Genomic DNA, 20204 nt, shown 5'->3' on the forward strand with positions numbered 1-20204 from the left:
AGACTCTTTGGCTATTTGTTTCCAGGACCATATTTAAGAATATAGAAGAAATGTAGATTTTTCAGATGATGCTTTTATTAGTCTAATTGACTTACCGGCAGGAAGCTTTCTGTGTTGAATAAATGAATTCACATTTCCCATGGATGCAGTAGCTACTAAAACTATCCGAGCAAGGAATATGGTTTCCAATATAGATGTCTTCCCTTTGATCACTTGCATCTTTTGTATGAAACAAAAATATAAGGCAGAGTAGCTTATTGTTTTACAAATATAGTCAAACAATTATAAAAGACAGCCACTCAATACTGTAAATGTAATATGTGGGTATTTCTTCAGTAACTATACAACATCTCTGGAATGAAGCTGTCACCGCACCTCTATTTTAGCGATATTTAAAACATATGATTTTTTAAACATATTTATTCTTTTATCACCGAAGATAAAATACAAAACAAAGAAAAATATTTTTTTTAATTTTCAACTAAATGAATTAATTTGGGGAAAACCCTAACTTAAATATTCTTATTTTTTATTTAAATATTCCCAAATTATAGAAAAACAGGATAGTTAAGGTATTATGAAAGTACATTTGTTTGAATTTTAGTCTCAAGGATGAATATTTACACTTTTTAGGTAGTAATATTAGTTCTAAAATCTAATAATGTTAAATCCAGTGTTGAAAAGAAATGTTATCCATATTAAATAATACTAAATTATTTATTTAGATGTTAAAACTAGATCTAAATTAAAATGACGTTGAATTTCATTAATGTGGACTAAATTGGGTTGATCCATTTTGTATTTTTACTTCAAAAAGTAATAATGTTCAAAGGATTATAGATCCAAATAAATAGTTGCAAAATTTCACTATTTGAAAATGATAGTTCTATTTAGCTATATAGAAAATAAATTTCACTGCCTTGTGGAGAAGTGTATCACTTCAGTCATGGGACAGTTTCAGATAGAGAAAAGTTTACCACAGTGTTCATTTTTACTCAGAATGAAACCAATGTGACAAGAGGACAATCTTTGTGTTTACAAAATTGGAGTGAGAGCAGTCATTGATTGCACCACTGTTAACTATATCCAGCCTTCAAACTTCATGACTTCAACATGTCTGAAATACTTGCTTTTGTTAACACCTTGCTTGATAAAGCGTTCTTGAAAGTTCCAAAGATATTGTACTCTTTTGTGCCATTTTACCCTATTTTAAGTGATTTAGATTCAGCTTGTTTTGATTTTTTCCCCATCAAGTGGACCAATCTTTCATAGAGATAACACTATGAAAGCCTGAGGGAGTATGAGGAAGGGGCTGTTCATAATTCTGATAAATTAGCAGAGAGAACAATATGAGGATGCCCCATCCCATCCCTCTTGCTTTTAAATTGGAAAACCAGCAGAAAGGCAGAAAGACTCAAATACGGTGGCGACAGTTAAATTGTTTGGAACACCTAAAGAAGCAGGTTGGGAAAAGATCCTCCTGGAGAAAATTCATTTAGGTGGTCTAACAGTCAACACTGACTTTATGGCATATAATCAATCAATTAAAAAGGCTCTGAAATAGAGCTTCAAGTTCAAAGACAGAGTGTCAGGTTCAACAAAATAAACCACAGGGATTTGGGTCTGTTTCTGTGCCTGAAGGGGCAGTCTGTTTTGAATCAACCTACTGAACATATTGCTAAGATGTAAATCTTTAAGCTTAGACTGCAAATATTTTTTTAAAAAAACAAGATAGCATTCAAGCAAAGATTTGCAAATTTCAGAAAAAAATAATTCTCGTATTCTTTCCACTATAGGACAGTCTATGTTAAATAGGGAAAACAGAGGAAGAAGCCGTGGTTTCTGTAAGCAGGGTCAAAAAAGTCAAGATGGTAATCATGACAACATGGTTGTCCCTTATTACACGTATTGTGGCCATGTAGCCATATTAACTTTTTTTTGTCACAACATACACATCTTGTAGATGCTGCTGTCTACAAGCCAGTCTTTTATTTCCAAGATGTCCTGATTTCACAAATAAGGAAACATACTATATAATTAAAAACACATTCACCTACAGTATGTCCTATGCTCTTGATTTCTTTATATCAAACTTCTCCAATCTGCTACCCTGCAAATATGCTACACCAGGTATGTCAACTTGCGACGTCATGTGATGTCGCACGACGTATCATGACTTTTACCCCATTGCTGGCAATGGGGTGGGGCGCAGTTTTGGTGTGATGCATCTGGCCTGTGGGCCAGCAGTTTGACATGCCTGTGCTACGCTAATAGTAGCATATTATGAAATCTGCACCCAGGTCATCCAGAAAGCAGCAGACTGTGCAGAATCTCCTTTACTTGATCCCTAGCTCTTCAATGTGCAAACACAGCCTAAAGTATGTTGGTAGTACAAACAGTAATTTATGCAAAATTGTCAGTCTCCATGCAGTCTCTTTATACCTCTCCTACTGCTGTCATTATAAAATTATTCACATGAATACTCATTTTTAAAAAAGATATTTAAAAAGTCTTTGTCAGCTAAATGGCAGGCCCGTGCAAAGAAGATTTAAAGACAAATATTTAATCTTAAACATATTAATATATGCACAACATTATGAAATGTAAATATAAATAAGCATTTTTAAAAAGCAATTCAGTGGGGCAAGCTAACCAACTGAATTGTCAGGCAAACCAGAAAGGGACACAAAACAAAATGCCAAAATATGATAAAATTCTATTCTGCATACATTAAGGAGAGCTTCCTTAGCAGATTTTAAAACCTAGCACAGATAAGCTATCTGTCCAATTAATATTCCAATTCTGATAAACTTATAAAAACTAAGCATATACCAAGAGATTAAACATAAGGTAATATTCATGGTGCATGTTCAAAGTGTTAATAAGGATTTGATTAATGAAAAAATAAGTTGCTATTATGAATCCTCTTAAAAATCCACTCTATGCCCCTAGAAATATTTCACAACTTCCATATTTTTCTCTTTTCCTCTACCACAATTTTTCCAATAAACAATAAAAGGGTGAGAAGAGAAAGTGACAGGAGAAGGAAATTGCTTTTCTGTAGAAATAGCTTCTTTTGCCCATTTTCTCCAGCTTTAAAAGTCACCCTTAAAACTCAAGTGCAGAATACAGGAAATCTATTTTGTTCAGAGTCAGTCATTGCTCAGAACAATGTATGAACACTTCCTTTTCAATCCTTAACAGCAGGATTATGTTTAGCATTAATATAAGAAATACACGCAGGGCTTAGCCACTTCATACGGGGGGGGGGGAAGCAAAAGAAACAAGATCATTTTATTTGAAAGTATTGATATGTTAAATTTTCTTGAATAAATAAAATGCCTTTGTTATTCAAAATGCATAACTGTGAAGAACTTCCAAGGCCAACAGAGGTGCTTGTAAAATTGTGTTTGAGCAAAAACGGATTACTTTGAAATGAATTGGGGGACAGCAACTTATTTTAACACTTTTTGTCATAATTTCTATTGTACTATTATTCAAGTATTAAAACCCATCACACAAAATATTTTCAAGGAATTTATGTATATTTAAAGGAATATGTAAAGGAATTTAAAGGAGCAAGGAATATATGTTTATTTAAAGAACACCAGACATATCTTTGATTAGAATTAGCTATTGTAATATGATTTATATCCTGCATATGTACTCTTTCCTCCTTCATTTTTTCTCAACAACTACCCAGTAAAGTAGGATGACCTGGGTAGGAAAGACTGGCATAAAGGCACTCAGTATACAATCATATTAATAGAGTAAATAACCTATTAATAGATAGATAGATAGATAGATAGATAGATAGATAGATAGATAGATAGATAGATAGATACGTATTGTTGTATAATTTAGTAAGGGGTCAACAAACTATGATCTATAGGCCAAATCTGTTTTCTGTTTTTGTACAGCCTACAAGCTAAGAAGGCACAGCCTGGGCAACAGATTGCCAGGTCTGAGCCTCAATTGAGCTCCCACGTTGAGGGGTGGGGCTGAGGGAAAGTTTAACCTAGGCAACAGTAGTGACCAATCAGCAGCCTCCTTGCTAAAAGGCTGGGGACAATCAATAGTTGCCACATTTCTTACCCAGCAATCCTGCTAGCCCCACCCATATAGGTAGTGGAAGGGTGGGATCTGGTCCTTTTGTAGAAAAAGTATGCCAACCCTAATTAAGTATAAAGTATTTCACTGTAGCATTACAGTGCACTGCAATGTAGCACTACATATTATACTATGCTTTCATGATTTATATAATATATAATTAGTAAACTTTTAATTCATTATGTATATTAACTATGCTTAATGGTACGTAAAATGGTAGATAAAAAACACTGCCCTTCTACCTATCCTGGTCTTCCCAAAAGTTGGGTCACACATAGTTTTTAAACTGGCTTTTGGCTACCCTTAGTCTTGCTGGCTGGCAATTGTGAGAGTTAAGAAATTCCAGAACAATTGAAGGGAATCAGGGATAGAGAGTAGGAGAGTAGGAGAGGTGACCCTGGTAAAAATATGCAAGAATTGTTACTCAGGCAAAGAGGTTTGAAGCACACTTTAAGTCCTGGAAAAGAAACAGCTCAGGCCAACAATTCCCTGATTCACTGGAGGAGGAGGAGGAGGAACACAATCAGAAATGCACGATTCAGTTACTATACCATTTATATATAAAAGCTAACATAAGCATTTATGCCCTACCTTTCACATCCGGCCGATACTGCATTCCATCATCCTTCTTCCCCAATAAGTTCGAATCATCAGAGTCTATTGGGAGGAAGAGAAAAAAGTGCTAACAATTAATGTACAATTATCAAAGGATACAGTTAAATAAAAGACAACATGCATTATATTCCTCTCACATGGCTAAAACAATTATAAATGTAATAAAATAAATAATAAATAAATAAATAATATCCAGGACTGCTTTTACTATAATTTCAGCAGTAGTTAGAAATACCAAAAAAAATACCCATCACAAATATGATACTTTCCCACCACAGTGTAGCAGTGAAACACATAGCAACAATTAGGTGTGATATGCCATTTTAATATGTAATCATGAGAGCCAGTTTAGCATAGTGCTTAAGGAGTGAGGCTAGAAACCAGGAGATTGTGAGTTCTAGTTCCACCCTACTCATGAATCCAGCTGGGTGACTATGGACTACTCACTCTCTCTCAGTCCTAGGAAAGCTTGCCAACAAAACTGCACAGGCTTTTTAGGAATCAACATTCAATTGAGGGCATTCCCTCCCCCCCCACTCTAAAAAAGTATTTTATCTTAGCATCACCAATTTCAAGCTAATGTTAATACCTAGCAAATGAATGTTGCTTAGAGGATATGTGAACTCCATCTCTTTTATTATTTATGGTCTTTTAAGTGCTCTGATATCCCGATATTGTTTGTTCAAACTTGTCTGATGCAGATGCAACTGTAAGACACTCTGTTCAAGTTTAATCAGGCCTACAGTATATCTGCTCCACAGTTCTCTATCGGCCCAGAAAGGGCACCCCAAATCAACTAAGATTCAACCTCTCCTGGTTGCAAAAATGTTTTTAAAAGCGTATGACAATGTCTGATAAAGTTGGCTGGATAAAACTATAAGTCAACAAGGACAGATAATCCAAAACCCTCTGAGTTCTTTGACTTGTCCCACATCTAGCAGGATTTTAATTGATCACGCAAAGTAAGAAACACATCTATGTCATTTCTGTAATCCGTAAAAGACAAAAACCTAAATATTTTTTTAATTATGCCTATAACAAACACTTAGCATATTAACAGTGTAGCATATACCATTTATAGCATGCCATTATATTAAACAATAATAATATTACTATTAGTAGCAGCCCGGACATAGCAACTGGCTGTTTCCTAAAAACATTTCCATCGTTGAAAATATACAAAGGCAGAAGCAAATTTTCATATACAGTGCAACATAATAAGTTATTAACACATTTGAAGCCCTCAGATGCTTCTCATTCAGTGAAGATGTGGAACAGCTCTATCATCAAGTAGAGGAATCAAAGTATTGCAGTCTCCTTCATGTTGCCTTCATACTTTGAGCTACCCACAATGAAAGGTAGTCTCTGGAGTTTCTTTTTTTGGAGTTCAGAAACAAGTTCTGCAAACTGAAAGTTAAAAGTGTTTGCGTATCTTTCCGGGGCAGCAATAATAAGGAGAGAATTTTGTGAAGAGGCCACTCTGAAATCAGAGGGACTCAAGGGACAATAAACCTGAGGAAGCGAAAAACAGGAAGGCAAGGAGTGGAGAAAATCCAGTAACCTGTCTGTGTTTTGGATAATGAGTTTATTTATTATTATTATTATTTATTAAATTTATATACCGCCCTTCTCCCTAAGGACTCAGGGCGGCTCACAACAATAAAAAAATTAAAAAACATACAATACAAAGATTAAAAAAGAATTAAACAATAAATAAAGAAATAAAGGACAATTTAAGCCGATAAAAACCAAATTTAAAAACCATGATCAGTCCAGGCCCGCTTGTTGGAACAACCACGTCTTCAGGTCATGGCAGAAGGATCGAAGGTCAGGGGCCGTCCGCAGCTCCAGAGGCAGTTCATTCCAGAGGGTCAGCGTGCCCACAGAGAAGGCTCTCCCCCTGGGGGTCGCCAGCCAGCATTGCCTGGCTGACAGCACCCTGAGGAGGCCGACTCTGTGGGAGCGAACCGGCCGATGGGAGGTTGATATTGGCAGCAGGTGGTCTTGCAAGTACCCCGGACCTAAGCCATGTAGGGCTTTAAAGGTAATTACCAGCACCTTGAGTCGCACCCGGAGGGCAACCGGAAGCCAATGCAGCTTCCGCAGGAATGGTATAACATGGGAGCATCGAGAAACTCCCATAAGCACCCGCGCGGCTGCATTTTGCACCAGCTGAAGCCTCCGGGTGCACTTCAAGGGCAGCCCCACGTAGAGAGCATTGCAGTAATCCAGGCGAGAAGTGACAAGGGCATGGGTGACCATGCATAGGGCATCTTGGTCCAAAAAGGGGCGCACCTGGTGCACCAAGCGAACCTGTGCAAAGGCCCCCCTTGTCACAGCAGTTAGATGATCCTCCAAATTAAGCTGTGAATCCAGGAGGACACCCAAGTTGCAGGCCCTTTCTGAGGGGGACAACACCTCCCCCCCATCAAAAGAGATGGAACATGTTGGACAATACGAGATGCCGGTATCCACAACCACTCGGTCTTGGAGGGGTTCAGCCTGAGCCTGTTCCTTCCCATCCAGACCTGCACCGCCTCCAGGCACCGGGACATCACATCAAGGGCATCACTGGGTTGGCTCGGGGTGGAGATGTACAACTGGGTATCATCCACATATTGGTGATACCTCACCCCAAAGCCACAGATGATCTCACCCAGCGGCTTCATATAGATGTTAAAAAGGAGGGAAGAGAGAACTGACCCCTGAGGTACCCCACAAGAAAGGGGCCTCGGGGTAGATCTCTGCCCCCCTGCCACTACAAACTGCAAACGGCCCAAGAGGTAGGAGGAGAACCACCGTAAAACAGTGCCTCCCACTCCCAACCCCTCAAGCCGTCGCAGCAGGATACCATGTTCAATGGTATCAAAAGCCGCTGAGGTCAAGTAGGACCAGGACAGAGGAGCAACCCCTGTCCCAGGCCCACCAGAGATCATTTACCAGTGCGACCAATGCCATTTCCGTGCTGTAACCAGGTCTGAAACCAGACTGGTACGGGTCCAGATAGTCCGCTTTGTCCAGGAATTGCGGAAGCTGACGTGCCACAACACTCTCAACAACCTTCGCTACAGAGCGAAGGTTGGAGACAGGACGATAGTTATTCAAGGAGGCCGGGTCCAGAGCAGGCTTCTTGAGAAGGGGCTTCACCACCGCCTCTTTTAAGGTGGAGGGGAAGACACCCTCCATCAATGAAGCGTTGACAACTGCCTGGAGCCAGCCCCCTGTCACCTCCCTGGCAGTCAAAACCAGCCAGGAGGGACATGGGTCCAATAGACAAGTTGTAGCACTCAGTCTACCCATAATCCTGTCCACATCATCCAAAGACGCAGGGTCAAACTCACTCCAAATGGTATAACCAAGACCTGCCCTCTCCACTCCGCCGGATTCTGCCCAGTCGGAGTCCAAACCAGTCCGGATCTGAGCGATTTTGTCCTGCAGATACTGTACCAATTCCTCAGCCCTACTCTGCAAGTGGTCATCCCTCAGTCGCTGATTAAGCAGTGAGCGGGTCACTCTAAACAGGGCGGCTGGGTGGTTATCTGCAGACGCAATGAGAGCGGAAAAGTAAGCACGATTTGCCGCTTCCATCGCCACTAGGTAAGACTTAAGATACGTTCTTAGCCGTGTTCGATCAGATTCGGATCTGCTGGACCTCCAACAGCTCTCTAGGTGTCTTTTCTGGCACTTCATCTCTCGGAGTCCCTCGGTAAACCAGGGGGCCACCCAGAATCTGCACTGGGTCAGAGGCCGCAAAGGCACAACTCGATCCAAGGCCCTAGCGGCAGCCCTATCCCAGGCTACCACTAGGGCCTCGGCAGAGTCGTGGGCAAGGGAAGCAGGAAATGTCCCAAGCTCCGTCTGGAACCTCTCAGAGTCCATCAGGCACCTGGGGCGGAACCACCTGGTCAATTCCGCCTCCCAGAGGCGGGGGGGGGTGGCGTACTGAAAGTCTAGCTGGAGAAGAAAATGATTGGACCATGACAGGGGTTGGATAGTTAAATCCCCCCTACCCAGATCATTAATCCACTGCCCAGAGATAAAAACCAGGTTGAGTGTGTGCCCTCCATTATGGGTCGGGTCTTGAATTATTTGAGTCAGGTCCATGGCCATCATGGAGGCCATGAACTCCTGGGCCAACTCAGATGCCTCACCTGCAGAGGGCAGATTGAAATCCCCCAGAACTATAAGCCTGGGGAACTCAATTGCCAACCCGGGTAAGACATTGAGGAGCTTGGGCATGGCCGATGATACGCAGCTGGGAGACAGGTACATAATCAATAGGCCCAACTGAACTCTAAGACCCAACTTCAAAAGGAGAGACTCACACCCACCTATCTGAGGGACAGTGGCCACTCACAGTCAAAGACTCTTCCTAATAATAACCACCACACCACCCCTGCCCTGGACCCATGGCTGGTGAAGCACCCGGAAGCCCAGGGGGCATAGTTCCAAGAGGGGGATACACCCCTCTTGGCCCAACCAGGTCTCTGTGATGCAGGCCAGGTCCGCGTTCTCCTCAATAAGATCATGTATGAGGGGAGCCTTGTTCACCACGGACCTGGCGTTGAAATAAACCAACCTGAGCCCAGGGTCCTGCAATCCAATGCCCCCGGGGAGGCGAGAAGAGCAACGAGGGTGGGAACAGGCAACCGCTTGAAGACAGCGGTGGCCCGTTCCCCAATAGTGATAGAGCCCTCTGCTCCCACACTCTCTGCCCCTCCCAATCACCATCAGGATAGGTAGACCCTCTGCACTCGGAGCTGAGTCTGCCCCCAAGCCCCTACTCCCCCCCGCGACCATCTGATGGTCTGGACTACTGTCCAGGTCGAATTCCCCCAAGTTCGTTCTGGATCCCTAGAGCCTCCCCACTCCCGGGTCCCCTTAAAATTTTATATAAAAATCTTAATAAAAATCCTCTCAGCCTCTTCTTTGAAACATGCCATCTCTCAGGGTCCCACAACCCGTCATCAAGAAAGTTCTTATGTAGGACAGATGGGCATTCCTGAGAGAGGGGGGAATCTCGCAGCAAGTAAAGATCTCCCAAGGTGTACACTGGCATACAAAGGAAAGCAGTGGTATCCGACAATGGAGGGTGCTAGCAGACGAAGTCAATGGAAAATTCAGTCGACATGTGGCAGGTCCCAAAGCCACAATCGTGGTAAAAGTGGAGTAGTCTACAGCAGCAACAGGAAAAGCCATAACAGGTGGTGATGACAGGTCCAAAAAAAGGAGGAAGGGCGGCCTGATGACAATGGCGACGGACCCAAAACAGCAAGATTCAAAGACAGCCATAAGGGTGGTTGCAACCTCCGCAACAGCAGGGAAAGCAGCAACAGCAGACCCCACAGCTGCAGCCACAGCGCCAGCAGGACCAGGTCCACTGCACTCACAGAGCCGAACTCGCCGAGTGGCAGAGGGGGAGGGGGGAAACAACATCGAAGCTCCCTTCCCCCTGCCACAACCCTGGTCTCGATAAAACAAGCAGGCATGGGCAGAGCCCAGAAATTCCGACAAAGATCACTTGTCACAGCTCCGCTCGGCTTGGATGAGCAGGGAAACAATCGAGTCGGCCCCGCCCAGCTGCCAGCATCCTCTCACCAGTGAGTTAGAAAGTTGGCTTCTCCAGCTTCTCCTCCCCCGTCCTCAGCCATTCCAAGACGTATCCCGACAGGGGAGGGAGCTAACGCTCCACCAGCAGTTCCACCAACCGAACGGGGGCCAAAACGATGACAAAAAGCCCCATGGCACCCAGTAGAGCCGAAAAACCGCTCGACATTAAAAGCCCAGAAGCCAGTGAGGAACCATCTTGGACATGCGCACAACACAATTTCTTGTTAAAGTACCTTTAATAAAGTAACTTTCTATCAATGAGAAGTTTCTTTCTTTAACCTGGCCACAATCATATAAATTCTAAATTAAAATCCAGAAGCATTTCCTAGGAAATCGGTGGAGGGGTGCTCAAAACTGAAACAAACATATTGTGTGTCAGAAATGCTATTCCAACTGCCCCAGATTGGCCTTGGTTCGGCAGAAGAGAAACTTAAGAGCATTTTGGTTGATCCAGACCAAGACAAAATAGGGAGACATCTTATTTAGTAGGGTAAGAGTGATGGGATTTGAGCATCTTCTCCCTGCTTTTCCACAAGGCCTGGATGCCACTTTGCCCACCAATCTTCCCAGCACCTTCTGTAACATCAAGCAGCCATTTGAAGTACAGTTATTATTCAACCAGACAGTTCACCACCTTGATCATCCAAGCTCCTTTCATTCCTAACACTAGCTCAGCCACCGCTGTGGACTGCCAATTTCCTTGGCTTCAAGAGAAGCATATCCAGCTGGCCCATTTCAAAATTTTTCCCAATGATGTCTTTGATATTAGGAAACACCCAGCCAGGTTGGGGGGGAGAGAGGGAGGGGGCTTTAGCACGGAATTAGCTTCAAATCATTGCACAGATTGCAAAGATTGCAAAGATAACTGCAAAGATTCAAAACTAACACCCCCCCACACACACACTTTTAGCTCCATAGAGCTTTATCTATCTGTTCCCAGGCCAAGGCTGTATGTTTGAGTAGATTCCTGTATAATAGGCAGAATATAATAAGGTAATTGGTTTGCACTCTACACCTGTGGATCTGGTTGCTTGCACCAAACATTTTTCCCACTTTTCTTTAGCTATCGACAATACTATGGACTTCCAGCCTGGCCTATGAGGAGATAGAGAAAGGGAAGATCAAAGACACATGGGCCAAGAACAGTACAAATGGTGGCTAACACATTGGCCCATATGATCTTCCCAGTGGCTTCTCTTCTGTTCTTATCTGGAGACAGACAACCAGAAATTAGGTGTTCTGTGAACAGAACATTTTGCCCATCCCTAGAAACCAGCAAATGTTGAAATTTGCTTTGGTTATAATCAATCCAAAATATGCATCTCAACCTTAAACTGTGACTATTCCAACTGCCATAAAATAAAAATATACAGTATATTAATATGTGTGAATATGTGTGAGAATGGATGAAGAACAAACATAAGAAATACTGTGGTTTATTTGAAAGATCATCAGTTTTATAAGTGCATGTTTCTTGCCAATATTTCAAGATATTTTTTCTATAGTTTGTGTACATACAGTTACACACATTAAATGTAACCTGAAATATGAGTAGGACCTTCTGAAACAGGGTATACTGTACATATCCTGATGTCAATCATTGTCTTTTATTTGAATATAACCAACATAATGAATACAGCATCCAAGATTATCTGTAATATCTGAGATTTTTTGTCAGCAATGCTGTTTTCTGCTTCCCCAAAAGATTAAACTTTTGGCTGCATCTGATAGTTGGAGGAATGCATCAGATAACCTCCATTCATTACCACACATGAAAGCCATTTTAATAGTACTTGATTGTAAAAAAAAAACATACAGCCTGTTCATGTTGGCATCAAAGGGTGCCCAGCAGCATTTGATCCTTGAATATTCCTGCAAGCAATGAATCATTAAGAACTTGTATGGCTGAGGGAGGAGAAAAGGGAGGAATAGCCTTGCCATTTATGAAATTATTGAAAAACAAGTGTGCTGATGCTTATATTGAAGAATTCTTTAAAATAAATAAATACATCAGACCTCAGATAGTGGCAATAGTGCTTCCGATTACAACAGTAATTATAATCCTTAATAAAATTATGTAAATAAAATATGTAAATTTTCTTTGTAGAACACATAATCTTATTTTTTATTAGTAAGTTTATTTAGCTTCATGGATCACAAGTCCTTCAAGTATAACTTCTTGCATTTCGTTTAAGATCTAAAAGAAAAGGAGAAAACGCAACCAAGATTTTTTTTAAAGATATATGAGGGTGAAGGTTCAGTCTCTGAGCTTATGGGTTGGTTTCTGAATGTTTCATTACCAGGCTAGGTAACATCTTCAGCAAAGTTTAGAGGATGTCGGTGTCAGTGTTCTTCTAAGGGTTTCAGGTGTGGGTTTGTCAACTGAGGGTCTTTTGTTGGGTTAGGTGTGAGTCATCAGTGAAAGGCTGTGATGGGTCTTGTGATGGGGAGATTACATCAGGTCAGGGTCACTGGGAGGTGAACAGCTGGTGGGAGAAGAGGGGGGCTTGAGTGGGCTGGTTGAGGGTTGGTACTGTCTCTGGTTGGCTGTGTGGCTGATTTGGATTCTGAGGGCTTCGTAGACTGGTTGTAGGTCAAAGTGTCTGTTGATGGAATGGCTTGTGGAGTGCCAAGCTTCAATGAACTCATGAGCATGACGGGTGATAACACACACACACTTGGGTACGTGTTTTTTAAATGAAAATAAAACCTTTCTGACATTTTAAATCTCAATGAAATCCAACATTTTGTTCCGTGATTTTACGAGAGCAGAACCACAAAGAAACAGCATTACCTCTAGTCAATCACCTAATGAAATAATCACTATTGAAAAATGAAGTTAAAGGTACCTGAGCAATGTCCAAGGTGTCTGATGTCGATCTGTTCCTGCCTCAGGCAAGATGCCTCTCGAACAAAGCATGGGTTATTATAGGAACTTCCATCGGATGCACAAACAGGGTTGAAACTGTAGCCACTACAGTCTATGTTGCATACACACCTATTTACATAAACACGAATTAAATCATAAGTATTTCACTCAAGATAAATGTTTTATTTGCAAAGGCATATGTGAAATGAAATCACATTGCTTAACACAAATATATATTGTGAGAAGACAATCTAAGATGTATCCATGAAGTCACTCAAATACTGTGGCGCAGAAGAGACAGATGCATTTTCTCTCTGATGGTCAAGCCTTTCTCCAGCTAGAGAGTATCAGTTGTATCCCTCAAAGTGATAACCCATCAATATATTTCCCCCAGCCCTTCCCTACTGCTCTTCTGCATACCTTTGGTTTCATGTTATGCAACCTTAACTTCTAACAGCAAACAATTTGGCCTTTAAACGCTCATAAATAAAGCATGATATTATTCTTGTGAATGTTTACCACATTTAAGGTACAGCCTGAGGACAAACAATATAGTTCAGCTGCTGAAGCGAAGGTATTCTGCTTCAAAGCGGTATATGGATTAAAGACCACAAGGAAATCATTTATAACTCAGCTTCATGAAAGAAATGTGGTATATAAACACAGTTGAATCCACATTGTTAATAATATTTTGATTGCATTGAAATCGGTGTGAAAGTTTAGTGAAAACCAGTTTAAGTTCCACTGATTTATTAACATAATCACTTCAGTCTACTCCTGTATTCATTTTTGTAATGTGTGTGTAATTTGAAGATATGCCTTAGACTCTAAATCTTTGGCCATCTCTACTTCCACAGCAAAATATTTCTCTAAATGTTGTACAGTATGTCGGATATTACCTTTGCTGCAAAACACTGAAAAAGATAAAATAGAATTCAATTATGTTTCTTCCTATAAATCCAGACAAAGCCGGTATTGTGTTATTTGTATTTTAAAGTCATACTGCTGGAAAAAAGGAATTGCCAGTAACAATGACATATTAATAATTCCTTTAATTAATGTAACTAACTTCATTAAATTCCTCTTAATCAATCAATCAATTAATACTTTAAAATTGATTTTAATTAATTTATTTCAAAATCTTTCCCACACAGGGTTGATTATGAAGCCTTGAAAGATTATGCAACCTGGATGATTTGTTCTTCCATTTATTTAAACTGATAGTGGTATTTTCACCAGCAATGTTTCATTTTACTTGCTACCAGAGAACTTTTATGTGCAGCATCTATTCCAGGGGAAAAAGGAAAAGAGCCACTCAGAACCTGTTTGGTTCGAATTGACGAGGACTCAGAGTGGTTAACACTGAACGAGTTTATTGAATACACAAAGTCAACTGTCAAATGTCAAATGTTGCAACCCTTTTATCGAGAAAGCGTTTGAACTGTAACCAATACAAACAGTCTGTTTTCCCGCTCCTAGGTTGTGGCGTCCAATGATTGCACCTTATTTTCCCGCTTTAAACCTTGCAAGTTGCACAGCGATTGCAATATCTTTCATGGCTTATTGCTAACTATTTACATACACAACACCCCTTACCCCCCAGTTGGTGTCATTTCTTTACAAAGTCCATTAGGTATTTTGGTGGCCTATGTATTCTAGAAGGGTATCTGTTACTTTGGCTGCTAGGGACCCTTCTTCCTGGTTGACTGCTTGGCTGCTGGTTACTATGCTGGTTACTACTAGACCTGGGCTCAGGGTTACTGGCTTCAGATGTACTGCCTTGTGTATTAGGTTGTGTTTGGGATTCAGTTGTCGCTGGCCTACTTCGCAGGGGTATTTCCCAATCAATTGGACTGAATTGTTGTTGATGGGCATCAGGAAATATGTCATCTTGCCCACCCGCTACACCACTTTCTGGCCTAATGTTATCTGTACTGTTTGCCCTAACTGAGCTTTGGTCCCCCTCAGCTGGCACACACCCACTAGATCTTTTCCTCAGCTGGTCTATGTGTCTTTTACAGACCCTATTCCCTTCCCCCTCAATGATGTATGATAGGGGACCTAAGACTTCAGTTACCACCCCAGGAATCCATTTATCCCCTTGGGCGTAGTTCCTGGCCCAAATCAAGTCCCCCACTTCGAATGTTCTGTTAGGAATGTCTAGTTCAATGTTTGGTTGGAGTCGGTCGGGGTGTAGTCTGTCCAACTTGGTCAAGATTTTTCTTCCCCACCTCATTTCAGCTGGACTTTTCCCTGTAGCCGAACAAGGGGTTGTGTGTTGAGCCAACAAGAACTCAGCTAGTCTCTGATGCCAGTCACCTCGAATGATTCTTTTAAGCGCGTCCTTCGTGGTCCTCACGTTCCTTTCAGCCAATCCGTTGGTGGAGGGGTGGAAGGGTGCAGAAGTCTTATGCTTAATCGAGTTGGCCTTGAGGAAATCCTGAAATTCAATAGATGTGAATTGTGGCCCGTTATCAGACACTATTAAATCCGGCAACCCATGAGTGGCAAAGAGGCCCCTTAATGCCTGTATTGTTCTGCCTGCCGTTACTGAACTGACCGGTACTACTTCTAGCCATCTAGAGTAGCTGTCGACCACTACAAGGAACGTTAACCCCTGGAAAGGTCCAGCGAAGTCAATATGAATCCTGGACCAAGGATTCCTAGCTAGCTCCCATTTATGTGTGCGGATGTGTTGTTGTTCAGGCCTGGAACGTTGGCACAGATGGCAATTGGCAACGCATTCCTCAATGTCTTGGTCCAATCCTGGCCACCACAAGTGACTCCTAGCCAGGGCCTTCATCCTTACTATTCCAGGGTGTCCCTCATGCAATTCAAATAGAATAGCTGATTTGTGGATTCTTGGGATTACTACACGAGTTCCCCAAAGTAAGCAACCCATATGAACTGATAGTTCATCCTTCCTTCGGAAAAATGGACTGTATTTTACGTCTGGGTTGGCGTTGGGCCAACCGCTCATGACCCAGGCCATTACTCTCCTTAAGATGGGGTCCTTATTGGTTGCCTCAGCTATGTCTTTAGCAGTTAGGGGCAGATCAGGAATATCTTGTAGGGACATTACTTGTCCCACTGGGGCAGGGTCCTCCTCTGTTGTGCTAAGGGGCAATCTGCTAAGAGCGTCTGCATGACCCATGTCCTTACCTGGTCGGTATTGGAGGGAAAATGAATATGCTGAGAGGAAAATGGACCATCTCAGCATCCTGGGAGACATAATTTGGGGAGTCTGTTTATCTGTGGTAAACAGTCCCAGCAGGGGTTTGTGGTCTGTCAGTATTGTAAAGTTCCTGCCATACAGGTAGTCGTGGAACTTTTTAACTCCTGCCACTATGGCTAAAGCTTCCCGGTCAATTTGAGCATAGTTCCGCTCTGCCTTGGTTAGTGTGCGGGAGTAGTAAGCGATGGGTCTTTGCATTCCCTGGGTGTCTAAATGGCTGATTACTGCCCCAACGCCATAAGGCGAAGCATCGCACGCCAGGTAGATTGGTCTGTTTTCTATGAAGTGGGTTACAGTTGAGCTACTGGAAAGGATGTCTTTTAAGGTCTGGAAACTCGCTTTGTGCTTGTCTTGCCAATGCCAAGGGGTCTTCTTATCTAAAAGCCTGTGCAGTGGTTCTGCAATGGCAGCCTTATGAGGCACAAAAGTGTGATAAAAATTTACCAAGCCAAGGAAGGCCTGTAGCTCAGCCTTGTTCCTTGGTTCAGGAGCCCCTTTTATTGCTTTAATTTTTTCAGGGGTAGGGTGGACTCCGCTTTTGTCAATCCTGAACCCCAAAAAATCAGTGGATTTAACCCCTATGCTACATTTTTCCTTTTTTAATTTTAATCCAGCCTCTCTAAATCTACCCAGTACCTGTTCCAGCCGCTCTACTAACATTCCTTCATCTTTTCCAGCTATTAGGACATCATCAAAGTAAGGGCATACTCCAGGTATGCCCTTTAAGGTCCTCTCCATCACTTCTTGGAAGATGCCTGGAGCAGCTGCAATTCCAAATTGCAGTCTGTGGACTCGGAACGCCCCCTTGTGGGTAACAATTGTCTGTGCCTCTGCAGCCTCTTTGGAAACAGTCAACTGTAAGTACGCATGCGCCAAGTCGAGCTTGGCGAAGATGGCGGCGTCCTGGATCGTGGCGAGGACCTGCTTCACCGTCGGGACCGGGTAAGCATGCTTTTTCATTCCAATGTTGAGGGTCGCTTTATAGTCGGCGCAGATCCTCACATCCCCATTGGGTTTGAGGGGTGTGACGATCGGCGTCTCCCATAAACCGCCCTCAACGGGTTCTAAAACTCCGAGGCCTACAAGCCGGTCGAGCTCGGCCTCGATTTTTTCCTTTAAGGCAAAAGGTACCCTCCGGGCCTTTAGCCTGATTGGATTTACTGAGGGGTCTAGGTTAAAATTAATGGGGGGCCCTTTGTACTTGCCTAGAGATCCATCGAATACGTCTGCAAATTCTTTGCAGACGGATTCGAGGGTCTTATTTCTAATCACGGAATTTATTCCCCCTATCCAAATTCCCAGGGCAGGAAACCAATTAAGCCCTATTAAGCTAGTCCTATTCCCCTCCGTAACTACCACATCTAAGACCCCCTTAAATCCCTTAAAGTTAACTCTAAGGCTGGTCTTTCCTTTTACAATTATTGGACTTTTTTGGAAGTCCATTAATTGAATATTTGTTGGGCTAAGTGGAATTCTTTTTCCGCTTAGTTGTTCTATTTTTTCCAGGGTTTCAGTGGAAATTATCGACACTGAAGCCCCAGAGTCGATTTCCATTCTGCAAGGAACCCCTTGCAGAAGGACTGTGATTTTTAATTTTCCGTCCGGAAAATTGTGCCCTCTTCCCTGCCGTTTCCGATTGACTCGGGCCACCTCCCCTGGGTTTGAAAATTTCGCCCGGGATCTAGGGGTCTCCTTGCCACTAGCATTGGGGGTTACCTTACCCTCTGGCCACACATCGACTTCATTCAGATGGGAGTCCCGGACGCGGTTTCTGCAGATGGCCTGGATGTGGCCGGTCTTGCCACAAGCCCTGCACTTGGCGGTGCGGAATCGGCAGGAAGCGCGGGGATGGTTGCCGCCACAGCTGCCACATCGGTTCTGGGTGTCGTTGTCGCGCGGTCTGGTTGCGGTGTCCCGCCACGGTCGTTGTGCCCCGGTCGGTGGTCTCTGCGGTGTTGCGGGTTGTTGCCGGCGGCCGGGTTCGGGCCCTTCGCTTCTAAGTTGTCTGGGTGCCATCTTCCCGAATCGCCTGGAGACTTCGGCGATCTCTTCCTCCCACTGCTGGTCCACCTCCCCGCAGTCCACATAGCCCTCTTGGTTAATTTCTGGTGCTGTCGCCATGCTACTGCGGGGGGGGTCGCGATACCCGGTTGACTCATACGTTAGGAGTTCGTCGAGCACTTCCTGTAAATCGCCAGTAGGTTTGGCAATTATTCTGTTTTGTAATTGTTCATCGCGTAAACCCAGCACGACTCTGTCCCGAATCCTAATTTCTAAATTATCGTATTTGCAACGAACTGCGGCTTCCCTGACGGCAGCGACGAATTTCTGTATGGACTCCCCCGGTCTCTGATTTCTCTTCTCGAAGATGCGCCGCCAAAAAAGTTCGGACCTTCGGGGAGTAAAGTGCACCTTTAGTTTTGCAAGGAGGTCGGCATAGGGCACGCTGGAGACTGGTTGTGGCTGGCACAGCCCGACAGCGACTCTGTAGACCGGTGTGCCGCAAATTGTTAAAAGTGCCGCCGCTTTTTTCCGGTCGTCGGTGATTCCGTTCACTAACAGGAATCCTTCGACCTGACCGATATATTCTTCCCAATCTTCGGGGAAGTTAGGGTCAAATTCCTTCAATGACCCGATTTGCGCCATTCGGAGAATTTTTTTCCTATTCTGCCGCGGCCGCTCGGTTGACTGTGACTCGCTCAGACTTTGCCGCCTTCACGACAATTCTTCCTAATCTCTGGTCTTCTGTCAATCCCACCTTCGTCGCCAGTTGTTTGGTTCGAATTGACGAGGACTCAGAGTGGTTAACACTGAACGAGTTTATTGAATACACAAAGTCAACTGTCAAATGTCAAATGTTGCAACCCTTTTATCGAGAAAGCGTTTGAACTGTAACCAATACAAACAGTCTGTTTTCCCGCTCCTAGGTTGTGGCGTCCAATGATTGCACCTTATTTTCCCGCTTTAAACCTTGCAAGTTGCACAGCGATTGCAATATCTTTCATGGCTTATTGCTAACTATTTACATACACAACAGAACCGGTTCCATCACACAAACAAAAAAGTGGGAGCAGCAAAAAGTGCGTGCGCGTGCGTCCACTCACGCGCATGCGCAAAATGGGAGGCACCTGCGCGGCGATGGGTCTCCCCTTTGGAGAGGTGCACGCTGTCCCTTTCGGAGACCTGCCGCGTTTGTCACACATGGACGAACGCGGCAGCTGTGCAAACGGGACAGCAGTGGCTTGGGAGAGGTGCGCGGACACCTCTCCCAAGCCCCCGCCGTCTCTTTCGGAGACCTGCGCGCGCACCTCTCCCAAACCGCCACCGTCCCGTTTGGACGAACGCGGCAGCTGTGCAAACGGGACGGCGGCGGTTTGGGAGAGGTGCGCGTGCACCTCTGCCCTTCAGAAAGGTGCGCGCGCACCTCTCGGAACGGGCGGTGCCACTCTCCATTTGGAGAGGTGCGCGCGCACCACTGCCCGTTCGAAGAGGTGCGCGCGTACTGGGCGACTGGGAGCCGCAGGAGACGGCTCAAAGAGCCGCATGCGGCTCCGGAGCTGCGGGTTGCCGACCCGTGATCTATTCTATAGAGAGGTCTGTAGTCTTGTACAACTCATTTTGGGATTAGATACACACACACACACACACACACAGAGAGAGAGAGAGAGAGAGAGAGAGAGAGAGAGAGAGAGAGAGAGAGAGAGAGAGAGTTGCAAATATGCATGACATGCACAACTCAAGGGGAAGATGTAGCATTAGAATGTG

General features: G+C 43.6%; 1 protein-coding gene across 1 annotated transcript in view; it reads right to left on the bottom strand.

Moving 5' to 3' along the window:
* TMEFF1 (transmembrane protein with EGF like and two follistatin like domains 1) overlaps positions 1-20204 on the bottom strand; it is a gene marked incomplete at its 5' end in the record, with an annotated part of 109500 nt that overhangs the window by 6374 nt on the left and 82922 nt on the right. The window contains 3 exons of the mRNA XM_083360389.1: positions 96-219; positions 4702-4767; positions 13185-13333. Coding sequence (XP_083216515.1) covers positions 96-219; positions 4702-4767; positions 13185-13333 — 339 coding nt within the window. The remainder of the gene's footprint in view (positions 1-95; positions 220-4701; positions 4768-13184; positions 13334-20204) is intronic.

This window comes from Vipera ursinii (genome assembly GCF_947247035.1).
Source record: "Vipera ursinii genome assembly, chromosome: 3".
Classification (NCBI taxonomy): domain Eukaryota; kingdom Metazoa; phylum Chordata; class Lepidosauria; order Squamata; family Viperidae; genus Vipera; species Vipera ursinii.